Source organism: Canis lupus, chromosome 28 (genome assembly GCF_048164855.1).
Source record: "Canis lupus baileyi chromosome 28, mCanLup2.hap1, whole genome shotgun sequence".
In the NCBI taxonomy this organism is placed as follows: Eukaryota; Metazoa; Chordata; class Mammalia; order Carnivora; family Canidae; genus Canis; species Canis lupus.
Window position 1 is genome coordinate 3044365 of NC_132865.1, and position 20642 is coordinate 3065006.

The 20642-nt window shown below is 46.3% G+C and overlaps 1 protein-coding gene across 3 annotated transcripts; it reads right to left on the bottom strand.

The window, feature by feature from the left end:
- Nucleotides 1–8932: 8932 nt before the first annotated feature.
- On the bottom strand, nucleotides 8933–18378 carry PDP1 (pyruvate dehydrogenase phosphatase catalytic subunit 1). 3 transcript variants are annotated; one of them, XM_072803908.1, is made up of 3 exons: nucleotides 18215–18337; nucleotides 17085–17119; nucleotides 8933–13028 (listed from the first exon to the last, which is right to left on the bottom strand). In XM_072803908.1, exons 2-3 carry the CDS (start codon nucleotides 17113–17115, stop codon nucleotides 11371–11373), a joined length of 1689 nt encoding a protein of 562 aa, XP_072660009.1. In that variant the 5' UTR covers nucleotides 17116–17119; nucleotides 18215–18337; the 3' UTR covers nucleotides 8933–11370. The 3 variants fall into 3 exon arrangements, with proteins under 3 accessions (XP_072660009.1, XP_072660011.1, XP_072660010.1); XM_072803910.1 differs by lacking the exon at nucleotides 17085–17119 and having other exon boundaries at nucleotides 18215–18378; XM_072803909.1 differs by lacking the exons at nucleotides 17085–17119; nucleotides 18215–18337 and adding an exon at nucleotides 17937–17975.
- Nucleotides 18379–20642: the final 2264 nt, after the last annotated feature.

Genomic DNA, 20642 nt, shown 5'->3' on the forward strand with positions numbered 1-20642 from the left:
TGTGGTGCAATTTGGTGGTGGTACCCGTCCCATTTGTTGAAAAGCCACTGCACTGCCTTGGCACCCTTGCTGGAAGTCACTGATGGGCGAGGGCAGTACACTCTGGTCTCCCGCAGACTTCACTGTATAAGGAAACTGGAGCAAGGGTAAATGGGACCCAAAGTGCTTGACCTGCCACATCCAGGGTGGAGCCTGCGTCTTAGGAGTGGGGACTGAGTGAAGGAAGGAAGCCTCCAATCTCCTGGCTGCAACTTAACCTGGAATTTAGCCCCCACTATGTAGAGCTGGTGGGGATTCCTGCATTCCAGGGAAGACACCACACAGTCCTGGGCTGGTAGCTAGGGCAACACGAAGGAACCCCATAGTCTTGGTCACTCCGAACTGGAGTGGAGCTCCCATCGCGCTGAGCAGAGGCTGGGGAGAGGCAGGGAGCAGAGTGCAATAGACTTTTACCATTCTTACTGAGATTTATTAGATTTTCTTGAATGAATGATAAGTGCTTCTCCATTTGCCCTCAGGACAATCTCCACAAACTTTTTTGTTTTTTTAAAATAATTTTCACCAGTTATGGTTGTTTCACTGGGGAGCAGGCCTGAGAAGCTCCTCCTGCCATCATTCAGGAATTGCACATCTGGTACTTGCATTTGATATTTGAGCACAGAGGGAGAATACAGCTCAAGTTTGGTTGGGAGCCGCCAGACAGAAAAGAAATGAGAACTTGGAAGCCAAAAAGAATCCCTTGGTCATGGTTACTTACCTCCTGGGGATTTTGTGGTGCAGCTCACTCTGGAGTTAGACCTCTTCTGGGCTGAGCCTGCACTGGCAAAGCTGTGGGCAGTGATGTATGACAGCCTAGCACCATTGGGAGGCATGTGATGTTCCCGCCAGCTTGCTCCTCTGACCAGAGACCAGAGAGGATGTGGGTTAGAGAGATAAGGCAAAAGTGGGGTTGGGGCTGGAGCCTCAGCAGGCCAGGAAGCAGAGAGGTAGGAAGTGAAGTGGGCAGGGTCAGGGACAGTCTCAAGCTGGCAGTTTTTGTTTGTAAAATATTCATGTCTTTCTTTTTCTTTTTTTTTTTTTTTAAGATTTTATTTATTTATTTATTTATTTGACAGAGAAAGAGAGAGAGAGAGAGAGAGAGCAAGCACAAGCAGGGGGAGCAGCAGAGGGAGAGGGGCAAGCACATTCCCCACCGAGCAGGGAGACTAACGTGGGGCCTGATCCTAGGATCCCAGATCATGACCTGAGCCGAAGGCAGACACTTAACTGACTGAGGCCCCAGGGGCCCCCATTTTCATGTATTTAAAGATTCTGTAAAGCAGTATCGCAGTTATATTCTGCAAACTTCTGCTAAAGAATGGAAATTCTCTCCGCTACTAAGTCAAAGGTAAAGAGAATGAGAAAAAGTCTGAATTTAACCACTTAAATTATTATTTTTTTAGCATGGAAATTAATCCAATAAAAAAAAATCAGACAACTAAATATGAGCTCAGGTTCTTTGTAATAGAAAAAAATTAAGATATTGGTTATATGTATTTTGGCATGTCCAAAAAATAGATTACTATGCGATTATTTTTTAAAAGATATTTGTCATTAAAGGAGAGTTAATACCTATTCTTCTCAAATTGTTCCAGAAAATAGAAATGGAAGGAAAGCTTCCAAACTCATTCTACAAAGCCAGCATTGCCTTGGTTCCAAAACCAGACAAGGACCCCACTGAAAAGAATAACAGGCCAATATCCCTGATGAAAGTGGGTGCAAAAATTCTTAAAATACTAGATAATCAAAATCAATAATACATTATGAAAAGAATTATTCACCACGATCAAGTGGGATTTATTCCTGGGCTGGAGGAATGGTTCAATATTTACAAATCAATCAATGTGCTACACCACATTAATCAAAGAAAGAATAAGAACCACATGACCTTATCAATAGATGCAGAAAAAGCATTTAAAAAAAATAAAGCTAGATGAAATAGAAAACCTTCAAAAATAAATAAAAATATTTGTCATGTGCGAATTTCATTTTACTTATATATTTAAGGTATACAAAGTGATGATTTAGTATATGCATATATTGCAAAATAATCACCATAAAGCTAATTAACATATCCCTCACCTCACATAATTAAGTTTTTTGTTGTTGTTGTTGTTGTTGTTTTTGTAGTGAGAATACTTGGGATCTACTCGCAAGGCATTTCAAGCATACGATACAGTATTATTGGGGATCCCTGGGTGGCTCAGCGGTTTGGCGCCTGCCTTTGGCCCAGGGCATGATCCTGGAGTCCCGGGATCGAGTCCCGCGTTGGGCTCCCGGCATGGAGCCTGCTTCTCCCTCTGCCTCTCTCTCTCTCTCTCTCTCTCTCTCTCTCCTCTGTGTCTATCATAAATAAATAAATAAATCTTAAAAAAAAAAGAAACGATACAGTATTATTAATGGTAGTCACCAGGCTGTATGTTAGGTTCTCAGAATTTATTCATTCTGCATAATCCAAACTATACCCTTTGACCAATATCTCCCTATTTTCTCCACCCCTTAGCTCTTGGAAACCACCATTCTGCTCTTTGCTATTACAAGTTTGAATTTTGTAGATTCCACCTATGAGATCATGCAGTATTTGTCTTTCCGTGTCTGGCTATTTCACTTAGCATAACGTGCTCCAGGTTCTTCTGCGTTGTTGCAAATGGCAGAGTTTCCATCTTTTTCAAGGCTGAATAGTATTCCTCTGTGTGCGTGTTTATGTGTGCGTGCATGCGTGTGTGCGTGTATTACATTTGCTTTATCCATTCATCTGTCAATGGATTTTTAGGTCCTCGTATCTTGGCTATATGCCAATATGTGCATATACTAAATCATCACTTTGTATACCTTAAATATATAAGTAAAATGAAATTTGCACATGACAAATATTTTTATTTATTTTTGAAGGTTTTCTAGGTCATCTAGCTTTATCTTGGCTATTGTGAATAATGGCATGAGAGATATGGGAGTGTGGATATCTCTTTGGGATACTCATTCTACGTCCTTTAGATATACACCTACAGTTGGGATTGCTAGTCCATACTGCGGTTCCACTTTTAATTCTTTGAGGAGCCTCCATACTGTTTTCCATGGTGGCTGCACCAACTTACATTCCCACCAATAGCTCACAAAGTTCCCCTTTCTCTGAATCCTTGCCAACAGTTGTTACCTCTTCTCTTTTTGATAACAGCCATTCTAACAGGAGGGTGATATCTCGCTGCAGTTTTGATTTGCATTTCTCTGGTGATTAGTAATGTTGAGCACCTTTTTCATATACTGTTGGCTTTTGTATGTTTTGAGAAACGTCTATTTGGATCCTTTGCTAATTTTTTAAAAAAATACTATGTACTTTATTTTTTTTAAGATTTATTTATTTTTGAGAGAGAGAGAGAGTGTGTGTGAGTGTGTGCATGCACACTAGTGGAGGGAGGGGCAGAGGGAGTGAGAGAGGGAACAGATTCCTGACCTGGAGAGCACGATCTGAGCAAAACCAAGAGTTGGATGTTTAACCGACTGAGACACCCAGGCGCCCCTCCTTTGCCCATTTTTAAATCCAGTTATTTGTCTTTTGCTATTGAGTTCCGTATATATTTTGGATATTAACCCTCACCAGATACATGGTTTGCGTATATTGTCTGCAAGTCTGTAGACTGTCTCTTCGCTCTGATGATTGTTTCTTTTGCTGTGCAGAAGCTTTTCAACTTGACGCAATCCCATTTCTCTATTTTTGCTTTTGTTGCTTGTACTTTGGGGGCCAGATATGCAAAAAATCATTGCTCAGACCAATGTTCAAGGCAAGCTTTTCCCCCTTGTTTTCTTCTAGCAGTTTCACAGTTCCAAGTCTTATGCTTAAGCTTTTAATCCATTTTTAGTTGGTTTTTGTATATATTGTGAGACAAAGGTCCAATCTCATTTCCACATGCAGCTATCCAATTTTTCCATCATCATTTATTGAAGAGATTCTCCTTTCCATAGTGTGTGTTCTTGGCACTCTTGTTGAAGATCAGTTGAACTATAAATGCATGGGTTTATTTCTGGCTTCTCTATTCTGTTGCATTTGTTTCTCTATGTTTTTATGCCAGTACAGTACTTCCCACATGGGCCTCCCTATAAGGCTGCTCTGATCATGGCTCCTTGCGGAGTGAGTCATCCAAAAGAAAGAGAGTGAGAATGACCAAGGCAGAAGCCGTGGTGCCTTTTATAACTGAATTTCAGGGGGGACATCTCATCGCATCTGCTGTCTTCGATCGATCACACAGACCAAACCTGGGAGCCGATGACACAGGGAGGCAGGGCGCAGTGGGAGTCATCTTAGAGGCTAGTTACCAAATATCCCAAGTATTCTAAGCAATGAAGATGGTCGAGAAAACACTTTAGCTAGACTGGACTGAACAAACTGGTGGCTGGCAATTCCATCCATAGGTAATGGCCCAAGACTTTGAAGAGTGGCTGTTTCGTCACCCAAGGCCAGTTGTCAAGTTGGCCCAAACCTGAGTAGAGCCCAGTGATCCTGCACTGTGTTAACCAAGGAATTGAGAGGAATGAAAACATGATGGTTCGAACCAAACATAATAAGCTTACATAGCAGGTTACTAAATGTCACCATAGGCACCGAATGACTAATGGCAACATGTAAATCACACAGATGTTCTGTTGCTTAACCACTAATCTTACCTGATTTAGAATTACTCAAGTCTCCCACGTACGAGAAGCTAGAAGCCCGATTTCAGCCTGGCATGGCTTGGCTGACTTTGTTTTTGTTCTTTTTCCTCTTCCTCCTGCTCCCACCGAGTCTTGCTTGCGTCCCATGATGGTCCCGGCCAGTGTTTGCCTTTTCAAGTAGTTCTGTCCTTAAACCTATGCTGGCTGCAAGGGTGCTGCAGTCGCCCTATACCTCCTTACAGCTCTTTCTGCAGTTCCTACCTCTCTACCTCTTCTCTGACCAAGGTCCTCCATCACAATGAATGTTCTGGTCATACAAAAGGTCCTCAGACATCTTCAAACATACAGTACGGTTTCAGGTTTCTGGGCTTTGACTGATGCTCTCCTTCTTCCAGGAATGTCATTCCAGGCCCTTCTCTGCCTAGGAAACTTCTCTTCGCCTTTCAAATCTCTGCTCAAGTGTTTTCCCTTCTAATGAAATTTCCTGGACTCTCCGGGGCCTGCCTTGTACCTTAGCACACCAGGACAGAGTTCATCCTTCTTTTTCCTGGATTATTGCTGGAACTTCTGCTTGTTTCAATTCCTGAATCACTCTTACTTGAGGGTAATTTTTCTTTTGTTTTACACATGCATCTTTCCAAGCAAAAGGTGAGCTCCTCAAAGGTAGATTCTACCTTTTACCCTCAACAGCTCCCCTTGGTGCCTAGACTGTAATAGATTTCGATGATCTTTCAACAAATAAACTGAGGAACTGAGAAACTGCACATCTGGACACCGCAGTGTCCTGCTAAGTGAGAGACATCTCTGGTCCCAACCTATAACACTACAACTTTGTTGATGCCCTCACCAGGCACACTCCATCGGTCTATGGGTGGTTCCATTCCTTAGGTGCTAGACTAACTATGGGGCTACATCAATCTTTGCTTTCTCTGAGGATCTTTGCCTCTGCTTCTCAGTGGGTCACTTGCTCATGGCCACCTGCTAGGTCTCAGGTCTTCTCAATCCTGAATTCTGATTACCTGGAGAAGCCAGGCAGCATGACGGCTTAGAGAAGAGGTTAAGGGGTCAGACTACCCAACGCAAGAATTAATGAGGAAATGTACGTAGCGCTCTTTCTACAAGACCTGACACGTAGTACGTGCCCAAGACACAGTAGTTGTGGTTCCTGTCAGTGCTACGATGGCCACAAGGTTAGTGGACTTTCTGGTTACACCTACTGCCATGTGAGCCGTCCCTAAGCAAGAGCCCCAGGGATCTGACCGGATCACCGGCGTGCTCGCTCTCATCTGCTCGGTCCCACAGCTCTAGCTCTCCTGACATCAGGACTCAGTGATCCAGTCTGTTTTCATCAGGCTAAATTAGGCTGATTTAACCCGTGCCCGGATAGGGAGCAAGAAAAACTATCGCTAAGTGAAGTCCTTTTGGGAAAACTGTCCATGTAGGTACCACCGATCCCTCTGCACTGGGTCAGTTCCAAAGACTTCTCTTTTTCCATCTTATCTGATGAGCCGAGACAAAATGGCCATGCTGATGGAAACTGCTTTGCATTCCAACTGCTGCTGTCCCAGCATAAAATACACGGTTTCATAAAGGCCCAAAAATGTTTAAGATCTTTAGCTACTGGGATCCCTGGGTGGCGCAGCGGTTTGGCGCCTGCCTTTGGCCCAGGGCGCGATTCTGGTAGACCTGGGATCGAATCCCACATCGGGCTCCTGGTGCATGGAGCCTGCTTCTCCCTCTGCCCGTGTCTCTGCGCCTCTCTCTCTCTCTCTCTGTGACTATCATAAATAAATAAAAATTAAAAAAAAAAGATCTTTAGCTACCACTCATCAGCTCGCTGCTGCCTTTGCTCTGCAGGGCTTTCATCCTGTCACTGGTCCAAGGTGTCAGAGGATCTGAAGCGCCCTGTCCCGTTACTGCCTCTAATCACTACTGAGATTGCTGCCACCATTCTCTTCCTTCTCTTGCCCCCCCTCCCCCCAAACCAGGTCTCTTGTCAGATTTCCCACGCTTCTCCAGCTTTTCTGCCAGAAGGCTGGCCTCCTCGTCAACGCCGCCAGCCAGTCAGTTCCTGTCCATCAAGGAGGCAAACTGAGTAAACCACTGCAGGAGAGATAACATCTTCGGTTGACTCTTCCTGGCTGCTTGTTTGTGCTCAGTGCCCAAGGTCTGAGGTTTCTGAAAGGCTGAACGTGATCACTGAACTCCTTGTACCATAGTGAAATCTGGTTGTACAGCTTGGTCGAGAGCGTGCAGCAGGCCAGTCAGCGAGTTAAGGATAGCTTAGAAAAGCAGAGAAGCGTGAGCCTTAGGGAAAGGCATTAAGTGGGAAACTCTCTCTCCCCTCCACCCCATGGGGTAGTAAGGTGAACCAGGAGGAAATAGTCCTTTGGGGGCTAAGTGCCCAATACTTTCAAACAGCAGCTAGTGTTCGTGGTTGGCCCTCACAGGAACACTTCTGCTCTGTGCATATGGCATAGGGAGCATCAGGGATCGAGGGTTGGATGGGGAACATTTAAGCAAGTTTTACTGGGGGATTGGTATTAGCCTTTTGGGTCCAATTGACTGACTCACTTGACAATGGAGACTTTGATGTCTCTCCTGATTAATACTGGAAGCCATCTCCCCTGGCTAACCTGGCCAAGGGGCTAATTTGTAATTTGGCACTTTCTTTTAAATAGTTCTTTCCAACAGGAAACTACACCAAGTTTTAGAAATCATTGACTCAACTATCAAGTCGAACTACAGCTCTAGGAATAAATTATTTCTCTGCAACTGGACTGAGAAGTTCTGAAAAAGAAGGATAGAACTTCACTCTGGTTGATGTTTTGTGTACCACTAATGCAAAATAAAGTGAAGGCCGAACAGCCACTTTACATTCATTTTGTGTCGGCTCAGAGAAACAAAGCCCATGTATGGGGTCCTGCCTCTAAAAAACTGAAAATCTTGATGGATAAAATTAAAAAAACTATTACAATTTAAAACCAGATATGTGCACATTTTATGAACCTAAATATTGCTAAGTAATCGAGCCTAAATCGTGTGATCCTTAACATACGTGTCGGATAATCATTCTTAATGGCATGTGAAATACATGGATTTTATTCTTAATATACTCACTTAGAAGACTTATAACTTGAGAGCTCTTTCGAAAACAATGCTGTATACTGTCAGGATTCAATCGAAGGCATACATTTTGTCATTAAGAACTGGGCAGAGAGGATTTAGTTCGGATTAAGCGTGGCTTGCAAAGTAAAGTCTGAAAGGAAAAGATCTTCCTACTGTAGTCAATTCAGATGCCATTCAAGATGTCATTTAACCAGCTCATCCAGGACTCACCTTTGAAGTTATTATTTATGACAAAGGGATGTCAACTACTGACCAAGGAGAATAGGTATCTTCACACTCTTGCTATAACCCAAGGACAAAGCTAATAACTCATAGTCAGGCACGAGCTTTGACTCCTAAACCAAGACCATGAAACACCAAGGCATAATTTGCCTTTCTGTTACAGTCATTAGCTCAATCACTTAATGAACTTAATTAGCTCAACAAAATTCTCAGTGGGAGAGGTACAGAGAGGTCAACAGCAAATGACCACTCCTTAATCCCTTCAAACTTTCACCATCATTACTTTTTTAAAGGGCATTTCCTTAAAAAGTCCTGCCTTTGAGGTATAAAACTCACCTGCAATTGTATTTGCAAAGTTAAAGCCACACTTCAAAAAGAGTACTGCCGACAACAGCTGATCTAATGGTTGGCTTTAGTAGGGGACAGCGAGGGGCTCGTAATGGCCATCAACCGTGAATAAATTGTGATATATATTCATATGGTGGAATGTTACCTGGTAATAAAGAGACTATGAATACGCTCAACAACATAAATGAGTCTCAAAAAACTGAACAAAAGAGTAGTACGTACTGTATTTCATTTATGTGAATTTCTAGAATGAGCAACACCAAGCCACGGTGGTAGAAGTCAGAACAATAGTTAACGTGGGGAAGGATGAACTGGGAGAGGGCAGGGGGGAATTTTCCATAATGGAAAAGTTGTGTATCTTTATTGGGGTTGTGGTCACCAAATTCCAAGCTACACATTTAAAATCTGTGCATTCTATTGAATGTCAATCGTATGTGGGATTTTTGTTAAAGTACTAATTACCTACTGGATTCTAAAGTGAAGTATAACCTACTGTTGTAGAAAGCATCTAATAAATCACATTACCATTAAAAACCAACACAAGCCATTCAGAAAGCAGATATGAAGCTTTAATTTACTGTGGGCATTTCTGTGACCAATATTATAAACTTTTCACACGTCTTCATACAGATATATCTTTTATAAGACACAGGTTTTTGTTTTTGTTTTTTACCAAGTACTGTGAAATATACCACCATTCCACTTAGTTAGGGGCATATTATAAATATCGTGAGCCACTGATTAAATATAAATACAGAGGTTGATACACGTTAGAAAGTTTCCATAATAAAAAAAAGTTTAAGAAAAGCTAAATACTATGAAAGTTTACATATGTTGCATACTTTAAATATCACATCACAGTGACAACCAATTACAATAAAATCACAACTGCTTTTAGATGATAGTACATTCAGATTTCTAACATCCAATTATTTTTGTTTCCATCATGTCAACTCCACACAGCGTTCTCATTTCTAGAGAGTAGACCAGCTTTTGGACTGCAGACCGAGTTTCTTGTGCAATAATGATTACTATTTTGATTGTGACCACTGGACACTGAATTTATAACATACGGTACTAAAAAGAGACAAGACTATGAAGTATATGATATGGAACTCTTCAGTGGCGGTGTTCAAGAGAAATTAAAATAGCAGCCTGAAAATGGGTTTTAATAATCTACATATATTTCAATTAAAAGACGTCAAAACATTTGGAAATAAATACATAGTACAGCCTTCCCCCTTCCAAAATGCTGCCTGGAAGAAAAGTTCCAAGCCGAATGAAGGGGAAAAGTGAGGGAAAAACAACAACTCAGAAAACAAACATTATATGCTGCTCTGAGCTACAATCTGCCTGAGTCTGTTTTTCAGTTGGAACAAGTTTTACCATCACTTCTACATTGCTTTAGTGTCCACAGTCCAGAGGAAGTCCTTGAACAGCTAGTTCATATTTTACAGAAATTGGAAGGACTCCTAAAACCCCTCAACTAATTACACACGGGAAAGCCGATCACGTGTTGTCTTAAAATCTATGTGAATATCAAACATAGTCGTAGCCATTCTCTTAACGGTGATGCCAGAGGAAGTGATGAAAATATATGCACAGCTGTACACAGATCACCATTAAACACAGGACAAATGCCGTTTGATGCATATCAAATAAGCTCCCAAAAAGCCAATTTGAATATATTTATTTTCATTTACTTTGATACAGCACTAGAAGGGACTGCATATAATTACAGAGACTGCTGCAAACAACACTTGATGCTACTAAGGGTTCTATTAAGCATCAGGCATGCACAACAGTTGCCTTTTAAAACTTCTCATGTATATATCTTAAGATTTCTACTTATAAGCTACAATAGGTTTAAAGCATTTAGTCATTTTTAAACCAAATATTTTAACTGACCTATGTCTACGTGGGGAAAAACAAAAACTCCCTCCCCGGTGTCAACACCCAAAAGTAATATTAAATCTTACTCTCCAATTTGAGACTTAAAACTTATTTTATATACGTCACCCTTGAAACTCCAAAAGTGGGGAAGATTCTGATCACTACTAACTGGGCAGTATGATTTCCTGGCAGCAGTCTATCCACCACACACGCACGCACGCCAAGCCTTTGGGGATTACAAGATAAGCGTGACGTGCTGGTGGCTACAGATGACAATGATTGAATGAACAGTCTCTTCTTTTTATTCTGGATCATTTTATTTCAAACTAAATGAAATGAAATCCTTTCATTACTACAAACTAAAAAATGTTTTCTTTAACATCAACATAAGAGTGGAGGAAACCAAAAGCATCGTCTTCTAGTGTGTGGCAAAACAGAAAAGATCTCGATTACATTAGGTAACCAGGGGTGGGGAAGGGAGTAGTTTGTTTTTCCACTTAAGAAGCATTCCAGTCAAATAATCACAAACACTTACAAATTCAGATTGGTTCTCAGTCATTTATGGCTTTAAGTACTGGATTTGAAAACCACTTCAGGCTAAAATAAAGTTATATGAATAATGCATAGATTGTCTATCTAGGAAATCATGCAGTAAATAAACATTCTCATGTACACTGGAACCTTAGTGATGAAAGGGGTCTGCGGGTGTGAACGGAAACGTTTCTTCCCTTTTACCAAGAGATACGCCCAGCAAGATCCTGGCTTTGGGCCTATTCAAGATCCTACCTGCCAGGTCATCTTGATTTTCTCAGATTGATAAAAGAAGCCAATGTCACAAGACATTTGCAACAAGGAACTGACTTGCTGCGAGTGCAGGCGCTGTGAGGTCTGAGCCAGGCAGGACGAGACGCTCACGGTCCTGCCACCCTGCTGCAAAGTCAATCTGGAGTATGTGACCAACTAGAGTATCGAATGGGTAAATGCTTAGAATGACCCACTGGAAATGTTTATTATATTAGTATCTTTTACAAATCTGTCTGCCCTTGAAATCTATTTCATTTTGAGAAATGCCAGGGTAATAATATCCACTCGCTATTCCTGGTTTTGATACGCCCCTACGACATGAGAATTGAACTGAACCACGATGATGGTAATGTCGTCTCTGTACATCCGGGCAAGCTCCTCAGGAAGACTAAGCATTTTGGAGAGGCGCTCGTGATCAACAGTCCCGAACTCGTTGTTGCCCACTGCGTGACGAATGAGATGGGTTGCTGCATTCTGGTCCTCGAATACTGAGGACATCTTGGCTCTCCTTTCCGTTAAAAGGCCATGCATCTGTCCTAGAGTCACCTTGTAGCCACCAACAGCTATTGGCTGTTGGTGATGCATGCCGGTCAGGTACTCACCCACAATCCTAACCACATCCTGCCTATGCATGGTCTCCCACAACCCATCAGTAGCCAACACTAGAAATTTATCCTGTGGCCTTAACCGGTGGTAAGTGACCTCTGGCTCAGCAGTGAGATAAGGAGGCGTGTAATAATTAGGAGGGATGAACTTGGTGTATTCGTTGTCGTTCAACTGGTCTGGGCCCGATTCTATCACTCTCTTTTGAAGGTCAATGCTCCATTTGAACTTTACGTCTCCAAAAGCCCTAAAAGGCATCAGCAAGCCAAGCAGCCGATCCTGTTTCACCACACTCTTGGCCTCATTCTTCGGGTGTTCCAATTTCAGCCGTTCCAGTTCTCTTTCATTCTGAGCGTTGTGATCATTAGAGAGAGTGACTGCTGACCAAGAGCCATCCTCTTCCTGCACACCCAGCATGGCCCTGCTATCGCCAGTATTGGCCACGTGAAGGTCAACACCGTCTACGTGGGCCACACAGGCGGTGGCCCCAGAAAATGCCACTCGGAGCACCAGGTAGTTGAGGAAAGAATTGGGATCACCAACTTGAGCCTCCAAGGAGATGTCATTGTCGAGCCTCTTGAAAGCATTAATTAAAGCCTCCTTAACATCGATATCAGTAGACTCCCCAGTGTTGAGGTCTATAAGTTCCTGCCAGTAAGTCCTCAAGCTGTTGAAATACAATTTGGATGCCTCCTTACTGAAGTAATCATTGGGGTGCTTGTGCCACTGGAGGATGGGCAGCAGCGCCCTACCACTCTCCACTGCATTTTCAATCTCTAGCAAAGTCTCATGGGGTAACAGAGAGACAGCAATATAATAGAAGAGTCTCTCGCTGACCGCCTGCGAACAGGCACAGCCCGCATGGCCGTCGAACACCCCCAAGAGCATCCCTCGGGTCTGCAGGCAGGTGGCCGCGCTCCTCCGGTCCTCGATGGGTGCATTTGCAGGCAGCTGATTGCTGTCAAATCCAAGGACAGAGCTGACGTTTTTGCCATCGAACTCGGGCACCTTGAAACTGTACTCGTTAGCCTTCAGGATGCTGTTGACTTGTGGAGGTGTGAGGTAAAACTTCTGGGGTGTGGAAGCATATCTCCTCCCCTGGGTGTACTGCCACCAGCTCTCCTTCGGCCTGCAGAAGGTCGCGTACGCCGGGTGGGGGCTGTATCTCAGGCGACTCTGAGGAAGGTACGGGGGCGGGCAGCAGAGATGCTTGTGGTGGCAGTAACAGGCGGTGCCATAGATTCTGCTCAGCTCGCAGTTACGGAGGAGAGGGAAAAACAGCTGAGCTGGCGCTGGCATGGCATCCGAGAACAGCGGCAGGCCGGAGCTTCCGACGGGGATTCCTAGACGGCAGGTACACAGACAACAAAGGCAAGAGTTACACTTGGGATCACTCCACCTCGCCTCGCTTCGTGCAACTGCCGGCAGGTGGACCTGCGCTAGGCCCCAGGCTCCGAGCATCGCATCTCACGTGCCCACCACGTGCTCCTTCTACAGGGTGGATTGTGCTAAGTACAATTCTCACTCCCTCACGGAGCCACGACTACAGTCGAGCTTTACTCTTCTCTTTTCCTCACATTTCCTTGTGCAGCGCAGACTGTGCGGCACGTACAATAGATGCGGCTGGGAAAAGCTGAGGAGAAGAGGATTACATAACATCATGCAGCGGCAGTCCACCTGGCCAATCACCCTCCTCCCTCTGTATCCTCAAGGCGGCCCTGGATCTCCCATATCACACAGAGACTCCTCTCATTAATGACAATCCTGTTTCGAGACTTGTGGCCAATTGTCAACCTTTGATGACACAAGGCTATCGCATGTATCGGGTGTTAGTATTGTGTGTGTATATATGTTTTCATGAATTATTTTGTAAGTAATATACGTAGATCACTGTATTGATATAATGTTCATTGTAACATATAGAAAAAACTTTACATAATGAATAAAAATAGGAATTCCAGTATTCCCTTCCTGCACCCCAGTGGACGGTCTTGCAAACTACGCTTCTCTAGACCACTGCGCCAATTTGGTGAGCTTAGGAACGTAGGTCTGCCTGCAACTTGCCAAATAATCCTAGAAAGGTCAGTTTACCTCTCTGGGCCTCACTTCCCTAGGTTGTAAGTGAACACACCGAAGCAGATGCTATCGAAAGCCTCTCCTGGAATCCTATGCCTTTTTAAGTGTTAGCTGAAGTGAGGCTTTGAAATCGGATACTAGCTTCATTTTTTCATTGTTTAATTTACTGTACTCTTTGTGATAAAAACAATTTTAGGTATAGTAGCAGCTCTAAGACTTTGTTAGTAATGTAAATGCTCTCAGTTCTGGAATTTAATTTACTTGCTGGTATTTTCCCCTGATAATCAGAGGAAGCTATAGAAATACTATTTTCAAACATTATGGATCCTGAATAGAGTTTAATACCTAGAAAAATATTTTCTCTTACATTAAAAGAAAGTATCCACTTGCCATCAGGAAGCAATAAATAGTGAAATAAAAGTCTAAGGTTTGTATAAAAAAGGTACACATATTAATCAAGAATTTAAAAATGTAATACTATATGACACTGAAAATATTTGGCCAAAACATTTACCTACAAAATTTTATTTCATTTTATTTTTATTTTTTTAAAGAATTTACTTATTTATTCATGAGAGACACAGAAAGAGAGGCAGAGATACAGGCAGAGGGAGAAGCAGGCTCCATGCAGGGAGCCCGATGTGGGACTCGATCCCGGGTCTCCAGTATCACGCCCTGGGCCAAAGGCAGACGCTCAACTGCTGAGCCACCCAGGCACCCCTACACAGAAAATTTTATGAATGTGTATCATTAATCCAGATAATTCAGGCAAGGGGAAAAAAAAAAAAACTCTTCCTTCTCACTAACATTTATTTCCCCTGAATTCTTGAGGCCTTGCTTCAAAGAATTCATTTGGCCTGTAAAGAAATAGACTTTAGAAATACTTTATTATTTCTTTTTTAAGTGGACTCCATGCCTAGCATGGAGCCCAACACAGGGCTTGAACCCAGGACCTGAGACCAAGACCTGAGCTGAGATCAAGAGTCAGACACCTAACCAACTGAGCCACCCAGGCACCCCAGAAATACTTTTAAAAAGGAAATAAATGCAGTAACAAAACAGAGTACAGAAAACAAAACCATTTGAATCATAATATCAGCATTTCCTTCTTAAGTTTGAACCCATTACAGGAAAAAAATGTACAAATATCACAGAGATGGTTAGCTATGTTACATTACTTTCAGGTACGCCCTTCTGACAATTAGAGAAGTGATAAGTGAGATGTAGGAAAGCAGAAAAAATCAAACACTGAATAATAACCGATTCTTGTCTGCTTCCGTAATAAGCAGCGCATAAGCCAGGCATATAGAACCTCTTTTGCAAATGACAGAAAGTACCATTATTTTAAATGCACTATTAAAGAAGGGATTTGTTTAAAAAACTGAAGCATAGGCAATAGAAGCTAATGATTAGAATTTTGGAAATAAGATCAATAACTAAACAAGCATTCTAAAATGCAGTAATGAAAAAGAAATTCCAGAAGGACAGGAATCTATCAAGACTAACCACTTAAATAACCGCACTTAAACTGAATACCTGAAAGTCATCCAAAGGTTAAGAGTACATGATTGAGCCAGGAGATGTGCTCAAATGTTGGGCCACATGACATTGGCTTCCAGGCATAGACTATATCTCTTGTCAGATTTGCACACAGAGAGCACAGTAACTCACTTCATGTTCTGTATAAAGATTTTCTAATATTAAAAATACACACGGATGCCCATCTTAAGGGAACGTTTTCTCCATGACTTTAGATTAAGTTTGTATTTGTGCAAAAAAAAAGTTTGTATTTGTGCTATTTTAAAATGTAAGACTTTTACAAGAAGAAATGCTTGCTTCTGCGTGATTCAGTTGTGATTCAGTTGAACTGAATCAAACTACTACTTTGTGCATGCGCGTGTGTGTACATGTTTGCAAGGCAGGGGTTTGGTAGATGCATAACAGAGTTTGGTTATATGATGTCTAATCAAGGAATAACAAGTCCAAGGAACCTGCACTTTCCTTAAATACTTTGTTTAGACAATTCTGCTTTTGTAGTCCACTGCAAAATGAATGAAACATTGTGGCAAAAGAACAGATTCATGCAGCAGATGGTCTGAATAATACATAAATTCAAACAACAAGCACTCAAATACTCAGGTAATAGAATATTCCTTCACCGCAAAAGTCCTCAAGATTAAAAAAAAAAACAGTGGAATTTATCAACTTTCAGTTATTCAGAGGCTTAACATATGGACTGAGACTATCCCAATCCCCCAACTCCCAACATTCTTTCAAAAAACAAATTCTTGGAGAATATGGAATTCATGAAAACCCTGCTCTGTGATTATTGAGTGTTCTATCATCACCAGCACGTGATATATTCTCTCCATCAGACCAGAGATCCTTAGAAATCAGAGTACTTTCAAATGTGTAAAGCATAAAAGGAGCATTCAAAAACTGAGCATCTTTCTGAATATCCTGTGATTCAACCACAAAACCCCACAAAATCAAAACTTCTGCTGACAAACTCGCTAAATTAATGAGGTAGAGAGCTCTTGACCAGGCTATTAAGAAGGGCAACAAGGTGCAGCGTCAGGAAACCGGAGGAGTGTCGGATTTTCAAGCGATCTCTGAGCACAATTTCACTGAAAAGTTCCCATCCCGTGATCCAGACCCAGGCACCTTTACACGCAGCATCTTAGAGCTGGGCAAATTTGGCCCATTTTGCCAATGACTAATAAGAAAAGATGCACCGCAATCCGACACAGGAGCGAGACCCATCCCTTCTTACTGATGTGCTCGGCAGAGCCTGTGCCAGGAAATGATTCCACTTCATTCAATAAACCCACAGACCCTATTAATTAGAAAATGCTGTTATACTGCTCCGACTCCGCAGCTCTTTAGCTTTCCAAGCTTTTGGTAAACGGAAGAGGGAAAAAAAGGAAAGAAAGAGAGCCACACTAGTCAATGTGTCAGAACCTCAGTTTATGTAATCCGATTGCATGAAACACCCTGTATAAAGACTTGAATTTCTCGGCATTTCTGGAAATGCCTAGCCGTTTCCCAGCCCCCGTTATCCATCTCTCCGTGAGTGAAGACACCCATTTCCCTCTGAAGCCCCGAAGCCCCACGCCAGCACTTGTTTGATGAGTTTCCTCGGTCCCTCCCTGGGAATTGCACTGAGGTCTCGAAGCTCTCCGGGTCCAGGACCCCCCCCCCCCCGCCCTGCTTCTACCTACCACCCCCCTTCATCCACGGCGACCCACCGAAAACCATGCACACGCAAAGCCAGTCACCATCCTTCCCGGGTACCCAACGCAGGTGGTCAAGCGCATACCTACCAATTCGTCTGGGCCCGGGACACACACACATTCTCCTGTCATCACAACACGGAGCCGACAACATCCACAACCCGCGCGGGCAGCAGCAGCGACAGCAGCACCGGCCCATTGAAAGCAAAGCAGAGATGCTCATTAGAGGAGGCGGCGGCGGGGGGCGGGCGCGGAGGAGGGGCGAGCCGTCGCTCCAGGCGGGAGGGGGCAGGCCCGGGCGGGCCCGGAGGGGTGGGGAGGACCGGAGCAGACGCACCCACCCACCCCGCGGGGGCGGCCGGGGCACGGCCCGAGGCGGCGGGGACCCCGCAGCCGGCAGGGGTGCGCCCCGGGCCCAGCCACGCCATCCGGCCCGGCCGCGGAGCCCGGCGGCCCCCGGCATCCTCCGCCGCCGCCGCCGCCGCCCACCCCCCGCCCGGCCTCGGGGCAGGAGCCTCGGGCGGGGCGGCCCCGGGAGCGTACGGGGGACCTGGGCTCGCCCTCCCGCCGGTGCAGGAGCCTCGGGCGGGGTGGCCCCGGGAGCGTACGGGAGACCTGGGCTCGCCCTCCCGCCGGTGCAGGAGCCTCGGGCGGGGCGGCCCCGGGAGCGTACGGGAGACCTGGGCTCGCCCTCCCGCCGGTGCAGGAGCCTCGGGCGGGGCGGCCCCGGGAGCGTACGGGGGACCTGGGCTCGCCCTCCCCCCGGTGCAGGAGCCTCGGGCGGCGCGGCCGGGGAGCGTACGGGGGACCTGGGCTGGCCCTCCCCCCGGTGCCCCCGGCGCCCCCGGCGCTGACAGCGGCCCGCCCGCAGCCCGACGCCCCCGCGCGCCCCGGGGCCCGCCCCTCCCCCGCCCGCAGCCCCCAGCGCCCCGGGACTCGTACCTCCCCCGCCGCCCGCCTGCAGCCCCGACGCCCCAGAGCGCCCCGGGGCCCGCCGCCTCCCCCTCCCGCCCGCAGCCCCGCCGCCCCGGGGCCCGCCCCTCCCCCGCCCGCGGCCCGCCCTCCGCAGCCCCGCCGCCCCCGCGCCCCCGAGCGCCCCGGGGCCCGCCCTCCGCACGCCCGCGGCCGCCGCTCCCCACGCGCGCCGGGCAACCCCTCACAACTTCGGGCGGGTCGGGGAGGATCCCGCCGGCGCGGGGCCGCGAGCAGGGGATACGAACCGGGCACGCAGGGGACGAGCCTCTTGAGCACCGGCAGGCCGCGGCGGCACCCGGCGCTCCTCCCACGCCGCCCGGCTCGGCTCCCCGGAGTGCGGCCCCAGGCCCCCAGCTGGCCCACTCCCTGCCCCGCCGGGCCGCCACCCTGCCCCGCCCGAACGTCCGGGCCCCCGGCGCTTCCCGCCTCCCGATTGGCTGCGCGAGGGCGGGTGGGCGGGGCGGAGGACGGCAGGCCCCGCCCACGGCGCGGCGGGGGGCGGAAGAGCGGCGCGCTCCCGGCCCGCTTTGTGACGTCACGGGGGTCAGACAATCCCTTCCATTCCGAGCCAGCCGCTCATTGGCTGTGAGGCCCGCCCCACGTGACCGCGCCCGCTCGCCCGGCTGGGGGCGGGGCTGCGCGGCGCTAGGGACCCGCGAGCGGTGGGCGGGGCTTAGGCTCCCGCTGGGTCCCTCGGGGGCGGGGCTGCGCGGCGCTAGAGACCCGCGAGCGGTGGGCGGGGCTTAGGCTCCCGCTGGGGTCCGGGGGGCGCGGCTGCGTGCCCCGCAGGGAGCGGAATTGCCGGCGCCTCGCCCCAGCCGGGACTCTAAGGCGCGGCGGCCCCAGGTTCCTTTGCATTCGCTTGCAGATTTTAGACAGGGGGACTGGGAGCCTGCGTTCCCTCGTTTTCGGGACACCTTTCGGGTCCTCGCCAGGGGCAGCGGGAGGAAGTCGCGAGGAGGGCGCGCTCTCTGCAGAGCGGGGCGGGTGCTCGAGGGCTTGGGAATCTGTAGGGTCTCCTCCTCCCTAAAGGGTTGCAGCCTGCGCAAGCGGGAAGAGCGCTGGGGTCGGCAGTCAGGCCCACGGTCCAGGTCACTCCTGCTGCATGAGACGGGGTCAGTGAGGTGACGTCAGGCTTGGGGTGGCTCGGCCTCCTGTGCTTGAGCAGAAGACCTCCTGGGGCTCCTTCATTGCCTCCATCCACACTCCATCCACGAGCCCTTGGGAGCAGCGGCTTCTAAAAGCTTCCTTGGATATTTTCACTCATTTTATCTCCTTTCCCTTTATTACCTTTCACTAATTTTTATGTCAGTGAGGGTGACAAAACATGAGAGACACCTAACTCTGGGAAATGAACACGGGGTGGTGGAAGGGGAGGTGGGCGTGGGGGGGGGTTGGGGTGACTGGGTGATGGGCACTGAGGGGGGCACTTGGCAGAATGAGCACTGGGTGTTATGCTATATGTTGGCAAATTGAACTCCAATAAAAAATTAAAATAAAATAAAATAAAAGCTTCCTTGGAGATGACACCAGGTGGATCCTGGCCCGATCCCTGCCCCGTGCTGAAGCTTAGTTTGATTCATTAAGCATCTCTGCTTGCTGGCCAACAGCATTCACAGGGCGATGTGAGCTGGATATAAAAACTGTCATGTTAATAGTGTTGCAGGGTTTTTACTTTTTATTAATCCTGCATTATTTGGTTTGTGTGTAATAAAGGAAGAAACTAAATAGACACAAAACAGTGCCAAGAACAGATGCTTCGTAATTGCCAGGTGTTCTCAGCTGCTCCTCCAGTCTCTAAATAAATTAGAGACGCGCATTTTTGTTCAGTGCCAGGCTGCCCACGAAACTCTTATAGCTGCTCTAAGTGGCCTTCAGCTCCGTTTACGCAGTCCACCGCCCTCACTTCCCCCTTTCTTGTTACTTCTTAAATGAGCATCCCATAATTTCCTAAGTATTCTTCATCGTCCTTTTCCCTATTAGTATATGATCCCTTTATCCACTTTTTTCTTGGTTCATAGAAACAGTAGAATGTGGTTTAGCCTAGTGGGTAAGAGCGAAAGTGAAGGCAGGCTGCCCGGGTTCCAGTCTCAGCTCTGCGGCTTTACTATGTGGTCTTGGGCAACCTCTCTCTCTGGCTCAGCCCTCTGCTATGTAAGACAGGAATAAAAATAGTGATAACTCACAGGGTTGTATTACCTAGGTCAATATAAATATATATTGTGCTAAAGAAACTACATAGCAGGTAGTAAGGTCTGTAGAAGTATTAAACTCCACATTGAGAGTAGAGGTTACTTAAAAATAAAATCTTGGGGCAGCCCCGGTGGCCTAGCAGTTTAGCGCCGCCTGCAGCCTGGGGTGTGATCCTGGAGACCCGGGATTGAGTGCTACGTTGGGCTCCCTGCATGGAGCCTGCTTCTCCCTCTGTCTGTGTCTCTGCCCCTCTCTCTGTGTGTCTCTATGAATAAATAAGCACAATCTTTAAAAATAAATAAATAAATAAAATCTTTTTAAAAAGGTGTTAGCTGTTATTAATCTTATTGACATGTGTCCACATAACTTGTGCCTGTTTTAGATTTAGGACTCCTAAAGGGTAGGAGATCCAGATCCTTAAGAGCCTTCAGTGCAATATGTTCTTCATTAGATACTAAGAAGTTATTAATAGACTGGAAA